A 20,310-nucleotide genomic window follows, 5' to 3' on the forward strand; every position below is an offset into this window, starting at 1 on the left:
CTTTCAGGCATAATAACTTCTTTGAACTTGATATGTTGTACAGGAGCCAATTTACAATTATATTTGGTTAGCTTCCTCTTATGATTAGTCATCTTTTGTATTATGTAGCATCTCAACTCCTCACACATGGTTAATATTGGCTTTCCCCTATAACTGATAATCGTGGCATTCCATGTCTCACACATATTGTTGGTTATGTTGTCCACCTTTAGACCATGATTGAAGTGTGATTTTGACCAGTATGATGGATCAAACCGAATCATATGCTCTGATATTTGCCTACTTCAACTTTTCCATGTTGCAGTTGAATTGTACCTAGGTAGTTGATGGTTTCAGTGGCTAAGAGAAGGGAGGTTGAATCTTAGCCCCTTTTTCACTTAATAACACTTGATGGTCTTTGAAACAACTTCTGGAGACTTTTTTATTTTTGTCTCGTACCCAGCCACGAGACTTTTTCTTTTTATCTCGTGACCCGGCACGATATATTTTTCAGTTTTATCTCTTGTGCAGCAGAAACAGAAATGGAGTAGAAGAGAGAGAAAATTACACCCAGATATATCATGGTTCAGCTGCTAAGTGCAGTGCAGCCTACATCCAGTCTCCATCACAACAATGATAGAATTTCACTATAATCATCTTTGATTACAAACACCAATTCTCCCTAGGAACTACCCTTCCTATCTGGGACAAGTCCAGAATCTATTTCCAAAACTGAACTTGACTTGGTAACCCACCAAGCTTTCAACTGCTAAGTGCTAACTAAACTTGCAAGGAGATTCCCACAGAATCATGAAACACAACACAGATGTACAAAGGAACTCTAAGGACATCTATGGCTTTTTTCTTTTAATTTTGCACTCTCTGTCTTTTTTCGCTCTATGAATTTTTCTTACAAACCTCACTGTTTGCCTTTTTCCATAAGACTCAAGACAAACAAAATTAAATAGAAAATTATAAAACAAAATACATTGAAGGAGAAGAACATATGTTAGCTTAGGTAGCTCTGAGAACTCTGTGCCTTGCACTTTCACTCCTTACTTCAAGCCCTGGCCGTTCTCCCTATTTATAGAGGGAGAAGCCTCCATGGTTGAAACCAAAAAAACCAAGCTATTCTTCTTCTTCTTCATGCAAATCGGTTCGGCCAGAGAGAGAGGAGAAGTAACCGAATGCAATAACCAACATGCAATTACCTCTGGTTCTTCATTGGTCACAAATAATCATCAATCCGAGCCTTCCATCTTGCCTTGCACTCCAAGATGGACTCCTAGCCCTTGATGCTTCATGATGATGATAGATTCATCTGCTCCATCCTCTACCTCTTCCATCACATAGCCACTGTAGCTACCTCCTGTTGTGGTTGAGCAAAATTAGAGACAAGCCATCCCTCCAAGAATCTTCTTCCTCTGACCGAGATCTTCTCTTTTATTTTTGGTATGGAGAAGCTGAGATCTCTTCACCAAATCTTACCTTTCTTGGTTGAAGATCTTAGCCATAACATACTTTTTGTTTTCTTTTTCTTTCCATCATTACAATGGTCTTGTTGCTTGTTTCTTCTTCCTTTTGGCAGCTAGCTTTAGCTTCCATGCCTTCTCTGTTGAAATGACCGAAGGAGAAGAAGAGAGAGTAGGGAGAGAAGAAAGTAGAAAAAGCAAAGCTATGAGTGTTATCACAAATAAATTAATTAGGTGCAACTCTCCATGCTTTGTGTAGTAGCGTGTAAGCTACACTTAATTGCCATCAAATTACTTTGACATTTTCTCTTTCATGTTTCTAAGGTAATTAACTCAAGCAAAGAAAATTTTGAAATCCACCACATGATGGAAATGGAAACCGTTGGAAGCATGAAGCAAAAACATTTGCTTTCTCTCTCAATTGGTTTCAGACCAAGCAAGAAAAATAATTTGGGCTCATAGTAATGATTGAATTCTGGCCCAAATAACATAACAATCAATTCAGCCAAAAGGATCAAAGGAATTTTGTATCAATGCTGAATATTAATTTTAATTTGGACTTGCTTAAATCAATCTGACCCAATAATCACAAATTGCTTCAGCCACAACACTTAACAATTTTTGAAATCAAGGTTGATTCACTTCCAACATCTTGGGCTTGCTATTTTTCCGGCCCAACAGCAAAATCTGCACCAACAAAATTATTAATTAAACAAGTATGAGTTAAGATCAAATTAATAATTTTGTAAATAATTATATTAATAATGTTTAGTCATCACTAATATTAACTTAAAGTTTTCCAAACTCATCAGTAGTTGTTTTAGCACACTTCCACATTAGGCTTTTCGACTCTTTGCCTTTAAACTTCTTTGTGAAGTTCTTCCAAATGTGAAGCACAGTTATGATGATTTGCGTTAGGCATAATAGAATTCAGGGTAGCTGCTAATCCCTAGTTGTATCCTATTATAATGTACACTAACTAAATTTTGCATAACATAATTAACTAATAACAAAATGAACTAATAGCATTTCATTATAATATCAATAAAAAACAACAATGACAAATGTGCACTAATTAAATTTTGCAGAACAGAATTAACTAACAACAAAATTAACTAATAACATTTCATTATAATATCAATACAAAATAGCAATGACAAATCTATACTAATTAAAGTTTGTAGAACATAATTAACTAACCACAAAATGAACTAATAACATTTCATTATAATATCAATACAAAATAGCAATGACAAATCTGTACTAATTAAATTTTGCAAAACAGAATTAACTAACAAAAACTGAACTAATAACATTTCTTTATTAAATCAACAGAATTCAGCAAGCATAACCGTAATTACCTTTTGTTAGTCTGAGATAAACTTCAACTCTTCATCACAAACGCTGCCGAAGTCTTATTTCAGTCGTGTTAGGAACCACTTCCATGTCTCAATATTTTCACTATCTACCACTGCATAAGCTATAGCAAAGAAATGGTTGTTTCCATCTTGTGTTATTGTAGAGAGTAGTTGTCCACCATAATATCCTTTTAAAAAATATCCATCAAATTCAATTAATCGCCTACAACCAGCCTTGAACCCAAGCTTACAAGCCTCAAAGGAGATGTAAAGCCTATCAAACAGTGGTAGGCCTTCTGGTTGAGATATGGTACACATAATTACAGTGGAACCCGAGTTGCTCCTCAGTAGCTCACACAAGTAATATTGTATTTTACCATATTGTTCTCCCTCCTTCTCGATTACTTGTTCCCATGTAAATTTCAAGGCTCTTGAGATCATCTTGTCATGGAGTTGCACATTATATTCTTCAATCATGTGCACCTTAGGCTCTCTTGGTATCAAATCTGGCCGAGTGACGAAATCTTTAACCAACTTCTTGCGGTCCACTTACGGTCCACTTGTGGTAAGCCAAATTGGAACAAAAGTCTCTTCCACATGTATGCTTGTTTACAAAAGTTTTAATCTGATAGCAACAATCTCTAGAATTATATAAAGTATAAATCAGCCACAGACATCCTTTTTCAGCACACTTGGCTCGAATTCTTTCCGGTTCATTCCTAATGTAGTGATATTCTTTCTTTCTCGTAGACAAAATAATCCTTCAAATAATTTTTGAACTCAACTACTGTGCCAAATTCTATACCCAACTTAAAATACACTTCTCCATAGCCATAACCAGCATTGTGCTATGTCCATTTATGTTCACTACCACCTTCATCATCTGATGAAATAGGTGAAACAAATGCCTAACTCTCATACACATAATCCTTCTTTTCTTCAGAATCAACTTCTTCTATAATGGGCTCAACAACCTTAGTATAGGTTGGCCCACTTCTATCTTATCCAAAATCAAATTGGGTCTTACTATCACTAATTTCACTACTTTTTCCACCTTTAGTGGGCCTTGAAGTAGCTCTAACATTACCCCCCACCACTTGGACTAAAGTTGGGCCTAGTATGTTTCTTCCTTTTGTCAGCATACTTCCTTAACACAACTTTCTTCTTCCCAATATTGATACCAGCTCCATTACCAAAATTTGCTCGTAGCCCACCATCTTTTCCCTTTTCTAAATTCTCAACTTTCTTCTTTTTATATTAGCAACGCCAAATTTTGCAACGCCTTAAAACCGTTCTCTTAGATAGCTTTAGACAATGATTTTTTGTAGTGTTACTGTTGAATTTAATTTTTTCATTATTTTATAGCAAAAAATTAAAACCATTCTCTTTGACTATTTTAAAGAATGGTTTTATAACCATTACCATGATTTATTTTTAAGCAACGGTTTTTTTTTGTTGTTTAAAGAATTGTACAAAAGAAACGCATTAAAACCGTTGCCGAAATGCTACACTTTAAAACCGTTCTATTAGATGGTCTTAGACAACGGTTCTTACAGTGTTGCTGTTGAAGTTCATTTTTCATTACACTATAGTAACCAAATAAAACCATTCTCTTTGGCTATTTTAAAGAACGATTTTAAAACCATTACAACAATTATTTATGAAACAACCATTTTCTAATATTATTTAAATAATTATACAAATTAAATAATACCAATAAAAATAATTTCAGATAATTATATAAATTTAAACCATTTTTTATAAATACTGAATTTATAAAATACTCAAAAACTATTGTTATAAATAAATAACAAATATCATTTTAAACAATAAAATTAAAATAAATTAATAATAAATATTATATATTATTATTATAAATTATAAAAAATATTATATTTTGAAAACATAAAGTTAAAATAAATTTATAATAAATATTATTTATTTTTATTATAAATATATAACAAATATTAATATAAAAAAATTAAATTAAAATAATTTTAGAATAAATATATTATATATCTATTGTGTATTAATTATTTCTCATTACTAATAAGTATAAATTATATTTTATTTTTTTAATAAAAATTTTATTATTTATTTTAGAATATCAATAAATATTATAAATTATTTTAGACTAATAACTTTACAAAATTTTTATAACAAAAATTATTATACATATTTTTATTTAAAAAATATAAAAAAATATTCTATATATTTTTTTATATTATTTTCTATCGAGCATGAATACATATGCTGATTGTAATAACGATCTACAATTAATAAAATTATTAAGCGATATCTTTAAAATAAGTTAATTCACAATGAATACATAACGCGTAATTAGTTAAAAGTTAAAACCTCTTGTTGACTAGAAAATAATTAAAAAGAAAATTCTCTTTTGTAAACTTAATCAGACTCTTCCTCTGTCACCAAAAAATCAGACTCTTCCTCTTCTGTTCGAAACCGCGAAGAAAACGCTCTTCCTCCCTCCACCGTAGCATCAACCCTAACCCACGCGATGTCATCAAACTGCAACTCACCAGAAAGCCCGAAATCGCACCATCATCGCAAGTCACCAGGAAGCCCAAAATCGCAACTCACCATCGTCGCACCATCATCGTCGCTGTGTCCTTCCCGAAATCGTCACTGCCTCCTCCTTCCCGGTGTCGCTGAGTCTCTCCTCTCCGCGGCGTTGCTGCTTCTCCCCTCTCTATGGCTTTTGTGCTTCTCCGTTCTCTGTGGCGTCCTTGTGTCTTCTGCTTCGCTACTTCTCCCCTGCTTCTGCTTCACTGGGTTGTGCTTCGCTGCTTTTGCTTTGCTGTTGCTGCTTCACTGCATCGGTGGTTTGTGGGTTGTCATATGTGGTAAGTGTTTTTCTTATCTGATTTGCTGTTGCTTAGTTAGGGCTTGATTGGCTGTTGGGACTTGGGTATTTTTGTTGGATTTAAGAAGAAGAAAGGAAAGTGGTAATGTTTGTGAACATGAGCAAGATGAGTGTTGAATGTTGACTGAGTTTCTGTTCTGGTTTGTATTGGGACTGCATAATTGTGAACTGAGAATTTTATTTTTTATCCTTTTCTACTTCCCTGGTATATCCCATTTATTAAAGTTGCAGCCATTCCTTGTGCATAGTTTAGTTAAAACTTAACAGGCTAGCACTGTATAAGCACTTATTTTACATTAGCTTTTAAAAATTCATATGCAGGTGTGGGGATAACACTCATTTAAAAAAAAGGTACACAAATAGCAGACCTATTTTTTTTATCGCCCTTGATGATTTTCATAATAATTCAAATAAGCTAATAAGTTAATTCAACGTTATTAGCAATCTCCCATTCCTTTTGGAATATTCTATGTATAAGTGAATAATAACAATTTATTAATAATTTATGAGTGAAGAATATAGTATGAAAATAAAGTCCTTTTCTTTGTTGAGGAAATGTAAACAAAGACTGAACAATGGGGCATAAGTTTCTGGATACAGTGGGTTCTTAACAGGAATTATAAATATAAATGTGAAGGAAGCGAAGAAGAAAATGTAATGGGTGATGAATGTGTTGCTTTGCACAGTTGAGCAATAAAACAGGGTTTGCAACATAGCAATATATAAAGCTGAATATGCTATTGCTGAGTCGTTTTCCTCTATTGAGTATTTAATTAGAACTGTCTTCTCTTAATTTGGTAATTATCCTTTTGCCTGTTTTTGTAAAATATTTTATTTCTTTCTTTAACTTACTCACTTTTTACTTCTTCCTCTTGTCTAAAAAATTGGTGGAGGAATCTATTAAACAAACTGCCTAAATTCACATACATTTTATGAGATAAATTTTAAAGCTGTTACCATAGGTGTTAATCAATTAATTCAATCAATAACAAATTTTTAATATAAGAGGATATTTTTTCAGAACACAACTAGGTTACTAGTACTACATTTAAAGCAGTTTGGCCTTTGGTACAAGTCCACTATTGTTGTGTTAGGAGCTTAGCTATGGTTTTTGTTTTAATTTTTTAACCCAATTTTGGCTAGTTGGGTACTGTTTGATTTATCAGTTATATATCACTTTTGAAAATAAGATTTCTAAAAACCGGTTTTAAAAGTGAGTCTTTTGTTAAAAAATCTGGTTATAAATTACTTATATTTTTATTCTTTGTTGCTGTTTTAGTTTGTCTCTTTAAAATCAGAAAAAAGGAATCAAATAGTGGGTCTCTCCGTAGCTGCGACTACCTTAGACATTGAGCTACACTACAGGTAAATCATTTAATATATTATCTTTTTAAATTTGTTTGAATATTTAATTGTTAAGAATATTTACTGATTAATTGATTGCTTAAGCTTCTTTCCCTTTTTCCTCTTTTCTTCTTCTTCCATTTTTGCCCTCCCCTATCTTCGCAATAAAGCAACAAAAACGCCACTGTTCCCCTGTTTCTGTGCTCATCCTCCACCGTGCGCCACCAGTAGCCGCATCTGGGTCGACACTGCTCTGCCTCCATTCTCCCTCCCCTTACCATTTTCTGTTTCCGCTTCTTCTGCAGGTTCTCAATTTTTTTTCCTGTTTACATTTTCTTAGTTTAATTAGTTTGTTCAATTTTTGTTAAATTAGTCAATTTAGTTATGCATGCTTAGTAGATTATAGGTGGTTAAGAAGTTATATCTGATTTGTAGTGGATTTAGGTTGAACTTTTTGGTTGATGCTAATGCTTGGAATGAACGGTTTCAAATTGTATAGTGCTGTTTTATCCTTGTTAATGGTTGTTTTAATTTGTTTTTTTTTTCAATTAAATATCTTATAAATTAAATCAATAAGAGGGATGGTATATAATTAGTATCTTTGTATAGAGACAACAGTGAAGAAAACACGAAGACCTACACAATGCTTGAAGATTCATGTAAGATAGTTGGAAGATAGAGAAGAAATTACTCTAGATATTGAAGGAGAGGCAATTGGTCCTACTGATGAAGTTGTAAACAACTTGAGCAAATTTTTGGGCACAGTGACAAGAAATTCAGATTTTTGTCCATTAATTTACACAAATGTTACAGAATGAAAGTCATGAACTTGTGGACATGATGACTATTTGCTACTTAGCTATTTCAACTCTCTTTTGTTATTATATTTTTTACAAACTTAGATGATATTGTGGATTTTACAATAATTTTTATAAGTTAAATTTGATGGGGAATGTTCAATTATTTTTCTTTAGTGACTTGATTCAAGTAGTTTACATTATTTATTGACACTAAATAATTAAAAAAACTGAAATTAATTTCATTCACGAGAAAACTATTGTAAATTAAAAATTATATATTACAAAAACCGTTATCAATAGTTACAAAAGACAATGGTGTTAAAACCGTTGTCAAAAATGACTACATAATAAAACCGTTGCCAAAACAGGACTTCAACGGTAACGCTTTAAAACCGTTGTCTTAGATGACTATAAAATGGCAATGGTATTAAAACCGTTACTGAAAAATGACATCAACGGTAAAGCTTTAAAACAGTTGTCTTAGATGACCACAAACTGGCAATGGTTTTAAAACCGTTGCCGAAACCTGGCACCAACGGTAACGGTTTAAAATCGTTGGCTATGTGAATAATAAACCCACAACAGTTTAAAACTATTGCCTATCCTGTTATGGTATTAAACCATTGTCATATTAATAGGAACGGTTCTAAACCGTTGCTTATCGAGTAACGGATCAAAACCGTTGTTTAAAATTTTCTGTCAAAACCGTTGTCTATGTCACTAACTGTGGCAACGGTTTTTCTATTACCGTTGCCTTAGGTAAAAAAACGTTGCCTTTGAGCATTGGTAACGGCCACATATACCACGCATATACCACAGGTCAAAAACCGTTGCCAAAGCGTTGCCTAAAGTTTTGGGAACGATTTTTCAATCTCCGGCAACGATTTTTGACCGTTGCGAAAAGCCTTATTTGTTGTAGTTTAGTAGACTTTCTCACATTGACTCTATTTTCATCTCCATCAATATCACTGCTCTCATCATACCCATCTGAAGAAGGCTGGTATGCCTCATCCTCATCACTATTGTAACCATCATTAGATGAGGATGAAGAAGATGAATCATTAATTTCAATCCTAGTCTGAGCAATATCCTCTTGAACATAACATGGCAACTCAACTGGGTGCTTGAAATACAAATTAAAATCAACACAATTATTAGCCAGTAGAAAATTTCTTAGCTGATTCATCTCATAATCTCCTTTGATCATATGAAGGTCAAATTCTAAAGTAGCAGCTGTGGATTCTAACTAATGCATTGTAGTATATTCAACATATCCTAAACTTTGTAGTAGCTCTTCTAGATAAAAAAAGTTCACTAAGTCTATGTTCATAAGAGAAAATATATGTACCTTTCCATCCAAATAACACAACACCCCATTATCATTCTTCCTAAGTCTTCCACCATAGTTAAACACGGACACAACAAAATTAGACATCTGTAACAACAAAAATAAAAAATCAACACCTACTTAACAAATATAATTCAAAAACAGGGAAAGATACAAAAAAATAAATAAATAAATAAAAAACCACAACACTAGCAACTTAATTTTAAAATGGTTTCTTTTAACCCCAAAGTCAACTTATATAAATATAATAACATATCAATGAATCTTTCAATCGTTTAATCACTAATGCTCAGCTTTAATATTTTAATAATACAATAAAAATAGTTTAGTCACTGTAACCATTTCAAATAACATACACACATGCAAAAGGTATGAAAGTACTTAACTATGCAAAAATTAGAAATAATATCCATTACCATTAGAAATAAAAATACTCAATTATTGTAAAGGTTAGAATTAATATCTATTACCATTAGAAATAAAAGTACTCAGCTGTTGCAAATGTTAAAAGTACCCAGCTTCATTCTTTTAAGCATTAAAATCGTCTTTTTTTTCATTTTTTTAATGAATCAATTAGAAATTAGCAAGTTTTTGCTCTTTTCATCAACGTTGAGTTGTTCTCTCTAGTAAGCAATTTCAATTTCACAATTTGTTATGAACTTAATTAGTTATTCTCTCTAATAAGCAGTTTCACCTATCTTATTTATTTTATGTGGTCATTTTGATTATATTAGTCAGAAAATTGAACTCACTCTTATTACTGAATATCAATTAGAAAAAGTTTTATTATACAAAAAGCTTCAAGAACATGATCAGTCTTTCAATTTTTCAAATCACTAACAAAGCGTAACTTAGAACCATATGCAACTAGCAAGAGTAATAGAATCGTGATCAAAAGAAATCACGAAAACTAGAATAAAATACACTGGCAGAGTCATTAAGTAAGTATATTTACTTTATCGGTCAAATGCTCCGTCACGGCAATGTCAAACGCCGTCAGTTGTATTGTCGACCCTACCATCTTTTTGGGAGTCAAGCTTAGTCAATGGAATTTGGAGGGAGATGGTTAAGGCTCCATGTAATTTCAGAGAACGAAGAAGGAATTTTGTGTCATTAAGGAGTGAAGGTTCATTTTACATTCTCTCCCAATCTATCAAATGACGTAGTTTTAGTGAAATTACTAGGGGTGAAGTTAGGTGAGCAGAATATTTGTCAGTCTAAGTTGGCACTTAATGTATCACGTAGATATATTTTGTTAAACTTGAAGATAAACTATTGATGAAAGAGTTAACTTGTCTCATGGAGTTAATTGTTAGGGGCTGCACATGGATTTAATTTTTTATGAGAGCTTAATTGTCTTTTGATGTAATTGTTAGAGGCCGTTTAAAATTTTTTTCTATATTAAATTCTGATTTAATTATTAGAGACGTTTGATAAAGTGGCCAGTGAAATCTCCATGATGTATTTTCTATCATGCCAATGGAGGTCAGGCAACATTTGGATGCTTATAATCTGAATTTGAATATTAAGAAGAGTCTTGGTTAGTCTTAGTGTGTGGCATCATCTAAGCTATACTCAATTAGGAGTGGATATAGTTGGCAAGTCAAAAGAAAATTTGATTGGGATAAGCGTGATAATTAGTTGTGAGTTTGACAACTGCATATTCATGAAAAGTATAAGTTCTTGATTTGGCTCAATCTTCACAATGTTGTCCCTACAATGAAGTTTAGATTTGGTTGTGGCATAGTTTTATCAAGTACTTGTCATCGCTATCAGGGTGATACTAAAATCATGCTTCATTGTTCCCAGAGTGCTTCCGTGTCAAAAAGATCTGAAATGTTTTATACTTGTATTAGATCACTCAGATTCATGTGGTTAACTTTATAGAGTTACTAGGAGTGGAGATGTTTTTATTTTTTTTTCGACCATCTAGTAGATTTGGGAAACAGGTTATTTAATTTAGATAATTCTTGAAATACTAATAAGGTGGTTCCTAACTCAATAAAGAAGCTACACACCATTTTCACTATGTACCAATCTTTATCTGCTTTCTCACTTTATTTGTATTGGATTTTTTTTAAAATTGAATTGTGATGCTAACTCTTTTGCACCTATTAGTTATTCTAATTTTAGTTGTGTTTTTCATAATTAATGGATATTGGTTGAAAGATTATAGCAAAAAAGTAAAAATTTGCAGTGTTTTTTTTATTGAATAGTATATCATTTTTAGATGTTTATTTCTAGTTTGGAATAATAAATTTTAAGAAGTGATTGACAAAACGGACTATTTTAATTTTTTTATGAATACGAAAGATGTTTGATAACGATATTTCAAAGTGAAATTTGACAAAGCATATATTAAAAGTCATTGATTAAAATTAAAGATTCTCTATTATTTTATTTCAAAAACGCACAAATAATATAACAAATTTTATGGCCCAAAAAATCATTTTTATGTGAATATTTATTTGAATGGATTCAGTTCTATAATAAACTTCAATATCTAATAAACCTAAATATAAATTCGGCCAATTAATTTGAGTTTGTCTTTTTTTTATTTTTTTCTTTCTAGTCTAATATAAAAAATATTAAAATTAAATTATACCTTAAAATGCGTCTCTGTTTATATTCTTGACACCAATAGAAATATCTATTTTTCGTGCAGGCTGTAATTTGCATGCCCTTCATAACTCCAAGAAGTCAAGGACGGTGATCGTGCTATTATGCCTTTTTTTTATAAAAATATTAAAAAATTATTAAAATTTATTATTTTTATCATTAATTAATCATTAATATTTTAAAATATAAAATAAAATATATTACTAAATTATTAAATTAAAAAATTAAATTAATAACTAAATAATAACAAAAAGTAATAAATTTAAATGATCACTTAGTATTTTTTTTTAATTTTCCGAAATAAAAAGTCCATAAAAAAGTCTAGGCTACACTCTAATCATACTCTATATTCCTAAACCTCAACAGAAGAGCCAGGTCACTAACTCACTCACTATGAAGGGTCAAAGTCAAAGTTGTGCGTTGAGTTAAGGGATGCCAACTGCCAAAAGCAGCATACATGTTGTCACCGTAATAATACCATACCCTTTCTCCGCCATCAACCCACATCGGATTCCGACGCGGTCACATTCCACCACTCATATCCCGGCACGTGTCCAGAACACCATAGCCTTGGCCGCGTAGGATCGCTCCCCACCCTCTCTCTCTCTATTGCTGCGCTCATCAAATCTAGCGCACTAAGCTTAAGCTACTATTACTCAGTAAGTACTAACCCACACAAAACAGTCTCGGAAACAAAGAAACTAAAAAGTAGGAAGAAGAGGAGGAAGGGGAAAACCACCAAAAACGACACCGTTTTCGCATGGTAATTACTAATTAAGGGTTCGTGATGCCGAGGCAGAACCGAAACGTGGACATGATGATGATACCTGGTAAGATCAGAAAACGAGGTTGCTCGTCATCGGCGTCGTCATCCTCCTCCGTGCTCCATAACTACAGGTTCAAGAGGGCCATACTCGTCGGCAAGAGAGGCGGATCCACCACCCCCGTCCCAACCTGGAAGCTCTTGGCGTCGAGATCTCCGGCGGCGTCGACTTTTCGTGCACTCGACTCCCCTAAGTACCCGCCGTCGCAGTCCGGCGGGGGAGGAGTGAAGGCGAAGCAAGCACCGGTGTCGGCGAGGAAGCTGGCGGCGACGCTGTGGGAGATGAACGAGATCCCTTCGCCGAGCGTGAGGGAAATGCAGCAGGGAGATTCGAAGCTGAAGAAAGAACTCAGAGCGAGAGAAAAGATTGCGAGGTCCATGCGTTCTGGTTCTTTGCCTCCTCACCTGTCTGATCCATCGCACAGTCCTGTATCCGAGGTGAATACTGAATTCTCTTTTGTTTATTTATTCATTTATTTGTTCTTGCTATCTTGAACGTAATTACATGTGGAGCATGTTCAGAGACCAGAGTAGCATTAAATGGCTACTATCTAGTCATTATATATTTAATTTATTCTTACGAAGTTTGTGATTTGCTTGTTTATTTATTTATTTTTGGGTAGAGAATGGATCAATCTGGAACTGGTAGCCGCCATAGGAGAACTCCATCTGTTCCTCAGAGGCCACCTAGGCTTTCAGAGCACCATGTTGGCCCTTTGGATTCCCTTAGCAATGCCAGTCTCATGGAGGTATCTTTGTACCAAATTATGATGTGGTTCTCTTGTCTTAAATGTTTTTTACTCCCTAAATCCTAGCAGTGACATTGCAATTGTGCATTAATTTGATGCATCCAGTTCATTAATAGTTCCATGGGATTGCTAAATCTAAATGAATAATACAATTGCATCACGACATGTGAATTGTGATTAAGCTGAACTCATGTTTAGTTTCTGTACTGGACTGCCCAAATCACCAAATTAAATATCGAAATTAAGTTACATTTTTCATTTCTTACTTTGGATATTGTTTTAATTTTGTTTTAATGTCTTGACATTTATCTCTCTGGGCTCTGCCATGTAATGACTGATGCCTCGTCAATTTAGGAGCATAGTACACCCCTTTTTTCAGAGCATAAAACAATTTTACTGGTTACAAACTTACCATATTAATATTCTGGGCAGGTGCCAATGATTTTATGCAGATGGTACCTTGTTGATGAGTGATGACCTACCTTCAACTCTATTTTATTACATCTCCTAGTTTTACTGTGGATTTTCTGATAGATCAGCAATATCTCTTCATGATATTTATGTTTTAAAAAATTATAGCATGCCAGTGAACCCTCCTCTTCTCTATTCATCAGTACGGTGACATGGTCAAACAACGCATCAAAGTTAATTTTTAGTTCTTTTTTTTTTTTTTGTTACTTTGGATGGAAGCTATTCTTTATGGTTTATATACTATTTGGACTGTACCCTTGGCATAAAACACCCTGTCTTGCACATGCCTATTTGAATAGACAATTGCAAGCATTATGTATGCCCTAAGATAATTTAACTTAGCTTTTTGAGAATTAAAAATTCTGCAGAATAATATGTGGTGTTCACTTTTTTTTCTTATAGATGCATCTTGGTTTTCTTGCAGATTGAAACCAGATCTCGAGCACAGACTCCTGCTTCATCTATTGTTGGAGTTAAAACACGTTTAAAAGATGTTAGTAATGCTTTAACAACATCCAAAGAACTGCTCAAAATTATAAACCGCATGTGGGGACATGAAGATCGCCCTTCCTCCAGTATGTCGCTTATTTCAGCTTTACATACTGAGCTGGAGAGGGCTCGGCTGCAGGTCAATCAGCTAATCCAGGAACAGCGCTCGGATCAAAACGAGATAAGTTACTTGATGAAGTGTTTCGCTGAAGAAAAAGCTGCTTGGAAGAGCAAGGAGCAAGAAATTGTTGAGGCTGCAATTGAATCTGTTGCAGGCGAGCTTGATGTAGAGAGGAAGCTTAGGAGACGGTTTGAAAGCTTGAACAAGAAGCTTGGGAGAGAACTGGCTGAGACCAAAACTTCCCTTCTTAAGGTGGTGAAGGAACTAGAAAGTGAGAAGAGATCAAGAGAAATTATTGAACAAGTATGTGATGAGTTATCAAGAGATGTTAGTGAAGATAAATCCGAGATAGATAAACAAAAGAAATTGTCAACAAAACTTTGTGAAGATGCAGAGAAAGAAAAGGAAATGTTGCAATTAACTGATATGTTGCGTGAGGAGAGAGCTCAGAAGAAACTCTCTGAGGCAAAATATCAGCTTGAGGATAAGAATGCAGCTGTTCATAAGCTCAGGAGTCAACTTGAAGCTTTTTTGGGAAACAAACAAGTTAGAGAAAAAGGACGCAGTTCCAGTCACTTGATTGATGACGAAATTGCTGCATATCTGGGCAAAAGCCGATTCAGTTCCCATCATACCGAAGATATAGAAGATGATGGTGGAGAGGTTGACGATGGAGTAGAATGTGAGGAAGAATCTGCCGAAAGTGATCTACATTCTATAGAGCTAAACATGGACAACAACAAGAGCTTTAAGTGGAACTACCCTTCTGATGGCAGATTTGATCCAAGAAGATATCCAATTGAGGAAGAAGTTAAAGGGAGGTCTACTACTGTGAGAGCTTCAAGAAGAAGCACATCTCTGCAAAGGAGTATATCAGATGGAGTAGAACGGGTAGTCCAACCTGAGAAGCTTCAAAATTCAGGAGATGGAGTAGACTGGGACAGGTTTTATGAACTAGAGAAGCAAGCTCAAGGAAAAGGTTATGCTGATGAAATGCAAGGCTATAAATCAGTAAAAGGCCTAAGGGATCAAATCTTGGCTGGTTCCCGGCCCGGATCTTCCAGAGGTTATGCCAGTCCAACTCGACAATTTTCACAGCCCTGGCCATCACGAGACCTCACAAACAGCTTCCATGAGAGACCTCCTCTAGTTCAGGGCAATGGTCTAAAATCAAGGTTAGGGGAAGCCAGGGTTGAGGGCCAGAATGTAAGGAAGTCCAAAAGATGAGAAAATGCATGTATACTCGTCTTTACACAATGCCTGGCTTTCAAAGCTGAAAAGCGATGCTGTTATGACTGATGCTTCTTAAAAATGAACCATAGGCCCTAGTACCTGCTACGTAGAGGCCAAAAGAAGCTCTTCTCCTTTGGGAATTTTACTTTTTGTTGATAGCCGATGGCTTGCTAATATTGCAGCACTCGCTGCTAGGATTTTCATTTGACCATATACTACTCTGATATGGTGTGGTGTTTGACTGTGTGTAGAGTTTAGATCATGTGTCATCAATATAACTGTCAAGTCCTTTGTCATGTAATATATCATGAATGTAATTGAGAATGTTTTGTTTTGTTTTCTTCTATATTACGGGACCACTTTGCCTCCCACTTGATGCTTCAGTTCAATGAGTGAGGATCCAAATGATTTGATTTTGACATTTTCTTTGAAATAAGGACGAAAGAAAGAGAATATTGAAAGAGAGGTTTCAACGACGATTTGCATATTTTTGCATTAAAAATGAAGCACGTCAAAATGATTTTAGAGGCATAATTACGACATTTTGTTTTTAAAAAATGTTATATGCATACAAAAGGTCAATCACCAAATTAAATCATTTGGATATAACCTTTACTTGATGAGGGTGAGCATCGGGAACCCGTCCGAGCCAACAGTTGAATCCTGTGAGAAAGTTAGAGAGGTAGAGATTAGAGTTTTAGGGTAAAGTTGATCATACTTGGAGGGACGACCACATCCCCTTTTATATGTGTGTTCGTCCTCTTATCTAAGAAGATCTTATCCTTTTGAGTTTAAAAGGTGGTTAGGAGTATCTGGATGGAGGATATTCCAAGATGGTTAGTGTTCATATCCTAACCCACAATTCAAAACCAGATCCAAGATAACCAAATCCCACTTTAGAGCCGAGAGTCACTCTTCCTATGCGTCCGACCACATTTGCCCGACTTAATATGCGTATTTTAACTGCACCTACAAACATGCTCATATATTCAAATACGAAGATCTCAATAATCCCTAGATGAAAGGGGGAGTAATAACCACCCACCATGATATGTTGATAAGTTATAGAACGATAACTTATCTTTACTACTATAAATACCCTATCAAACTCGAGTATTTCTCAACTTTAACTTACATAAAACCTGTCTAAAATATTTGCTATCTTAAGTATCGAAGTCCGTTGCTGGTAACACTCCCATTCCCACCCAAAGAATTTGGACGACCTCGTCACACCGAAGGAGATGTCAGCATCATCACAAAAGAAGTTTGGATCTCATGTTCAGGCCCAAATCACCGGATTCAAGTAAGCATAAGAATAATGGCGTTGTTGTCGGAAACCTAGAGATAAACACCCAACAATGGCGAATAATTACCCAAAAGAAGGATACACGACATCCAAATCAGAACACCGAGAAAAAAGAATAGATCAACGATGATGGGGCACTCATTATCCCTCCGAAAAGAAATAGAGGGACCGAAAAAGGAAGAGATGGGAACGACTAAGGAGGATGAAGACTGGGATCAAAAGTCGATAGACTTTGAGGTTAAGGAGATAAAGATGCGATAGAACTAATGGGTTTGGTCCATGGACATCAAGGCTGGCTAGAGCAGCTCGAGGTTGAGCTAGAGCTACAACGTGAATTCGAGAGGTAAATACCGGTTTAAAAATTTTCACAAGTTTAAAAGCTTAAGTTCATTGTAGCTCTAAACCGAAATTCAACACTCCTCAAAGTTTTGTGAAAATGTCACAAATTCAAAATAATGACCGGGAGTTTAATCCCGAGTCATTCTCGCTAGAAATTGCTATCAAGTACTCAATTATTGGCTATGAAAAAAAAAAGATTGTGATCATAGTGAGGTGGAGGAGTGATACGAGATTTTACAATCTCACATAACTACTGGCAAGTGTACCAAATCGCATCAAGTAATACTATGGTAAGTGAGTTATCGTTCCCACGAGGATTAAAGAATTAAGCAAGCAATGATTGACTGAGTATTCTAGTTAGACAATTCATAATTTCGTGATGAATAATTGATAATAGAAGCATGAAATTTGAATGACTTAAGCACGAAGTGAATGAAAGCATTAAAATGACAAGGAAGTAAATAATGGAAATGTAAATTGCTGAGAATTTTAAATTGCAAGAATGTAAATTGCTGAGACCGTAAATTACAAGTAATTAAAACAGAGAATGATAAGAAGGAGTGAAAGGCAAGAATTAAAGGAAGCAACTAAATAATAAAAATGTAAACAAGATTATAATTGACAATGAATTAAGAACAAGAAAGTAAATGACGTGAATCTTAAATTACAAGAATTAAAAGGAATTGGGGGGTTAAGATGAAGAAATTGTTGAGGATTAGAGATATAGGTCTCTCTGGATCAATGTGTGCTACTTCACCTTCTTTCATGCAATTTTGATCTCAGGCAAATCTTAAGGAACCAAACCCTAATATCATGGTGATTTGATTTCTTTTAATCAATTGCCAATTCCTTGATCAATTTCTCAAAAAAAGAGGTGAAGTACTTCTCTGATTCTTACTACACAATTCTTATGATCCAAATGTGGGTGATTATATGTCACATATCAATCTCACACCCAAATCACAAGAATCATGAGAAAGAGACTTTTAGCTCAATTCTATGATTCTTTCCTTTTGGAGAATCACAAAATTCAAGTGAGAATTGAATTATTTTTCAATAGATTCAGTTCTTTAGATTGAAGAATGAAGCTATTTCTTAGAACAAGAATTACAAGACTTAGAGGAGAAGAAACACAATAATCAATTCATTGAAAACTCATAGAGCTCATCTCCCCAACAAAGAGGATTAGCCACTCATCGCTTATAAAATAAAAGAAAAATAAAATGAAAAGTGAGAAGAAGAGATACGGAAGAGAAGTGGAGTCCCCAAAGGGGAGTGTACAAATGCGGCTTTCTCAATGTAACACCCTAATTACCCTAAGCTTTACCTCTAGCCGTAAAGCAAAGGTTAATCAGAGGTTACGACAATTCTAGGGCTTATACATATATATATAGAAGGAAGTAATATATTCTAGAAGCCTGATGGAGAATTGAACTCAAAAACAGAATTACGAAAGCGCGAAAACATTCACACGAAGCTAAAGCACAAGACACAATATATAGATGCAAGAGAATAAAACATATATAGATATAATATTATAATAGGTCATAGGGAACTAGCCGCAGCTTGCGGAGTTTAAGTAGACTAGTTACAAATAGATAAATACAAAGTTTTGGAATTAAAACAACTTATACAACCTATCTCTCAAGTAAGCCTCTAAGGCCATAAAAATAAAATACAAAGAGATTTGAGAGTAACTATAATAAGGTAAATTAGAAATAAACCAAGAAGGAACCAAACTCCGCTCTGTCACCATATCTGCAATCTCACCGAATTAGATTACGACATGCATCTGGAAAACAACAACAAAGTATGGAATGAGAACCGGAGGTTCTTAGTATGGTAACAGTGCCCAATGATGTAAGATGTAAGGCTCTGGGACGCCGAAGGCAATCCTAGAACTTCACATCACATACTGATATTCAAGCTTAGAACAGAAATAAATGAATAAAGAACTTAAACCATAAACCGGGTTATCTAAACTTAGAGGAATTCTAACTAAACTAGTCACACCGCTGTATCCCATAGCCTTCGCCAACCTACCCTCCGTGCGATCCCATCGCCACCGCCTACCTAACCTCCTCAGCACCAGACAATCACAATTAATGCAAGCAAGTAAAACACAGATAATATTCATATTGTAACACCATAACCACCAAAGCTCACGCTTCCGGCTGCGCTACTCTGATAGCTCAGACATTATGACGACATTTATACTATTTAATACTAAAATATGAGCCTGTTTAAAACTTTAAACCGCAATACTGCTCCCAAAAATACTTTTGCTATACAACGTACATCCATACATTCAATACACTTACAACAACCCACAAAGAGTACACACACACACACACACACACACACAGATATATATATATATATATATATATATATATATATATATATATATATATATATATATTATCCAATACAGTGCCTATCCCTCGTACAGAATATATAAAGATAAAGGCGAGGGTACAATAAATAATAATCTAAAGCAATACAGAGCATTTCAACAACAACTAAATAAACTATTTGTGACTTCTGCGTCCATATCCTGAAAGGAAAAAAATGTAGGGGGTGAGAACATCATCTTCGAAAGGGTTCTCAGTAGAGGGTTTTTGGGAATTACTGCAATAGAATACGTGAAGATAAACCGTACCAGTGATTAATAACCATCTTATGCCTCTTTTCAAAAACAATGGTTTACAATAAAAGAGAAATCTGAAATCTTTTTTGAAAGAGGAACCGCTCAATTCTCAAAAACTCGAAAGCCTTTCAAAAAGGTTTATCTATGCTGAACCAAAATAGCCTTTCATATTTTTTTCCAAACCAGAAACACAAAACCGAAACCAACCATCGGTCCATCTCATTTCAACCACGGCCCTAGGCCCAAACAATCCAACAGCAACCAATCCACCACAATTCAATAGAGTTTCAGTCACAAACACAAGTAGGAAGGCTCAAGCACAAAC

General features: G+C 34.4%; 1 protein-coding gene across 1 annotated transcript; it reads left to right on the plus strand.

The window, feature by feature from the left end:
• Positions 1-12,204: 12,204 nt before the first annotated feature.
• Positions 12,205-16,036, plus strand: LOC130936155 (uncharacterized). Its single transcript, XM_057866166.1, has 3 exons — positions 12,205-13,065; positions 13,251-13,376; positions 14,272-16,036. The coding sequence occupies exons 1-3, from the start codon at positions 12,592-12,594 to the stop codon at positions 15,682-15,684; spliced, it is 2,013 nt and encodes a 670-aa protein (XP_057722149.1). The 5' UTR covers positions 12,205-12,591; the 3' UTR covers positions 15,685-16,036.
• The last annotated feature ends 4,274 nt before the right edge of the window (positions 16,037-20,310 follow it).

Source organism: Arachis stenosperma, chromosome 6 (assembly GCF_014773155.1).
Source record: "Arachis stenosperma cultivar V10309 chromosome 6, arast.V10309.gnm1.PFL2, whole genome shotgun sequence".
NCBI lineage: Eukaryota > Viridiplantae > Streptophyta > Magnoliopsida > Fabales > Fabaceae > Arachis > Arachis stenosperma.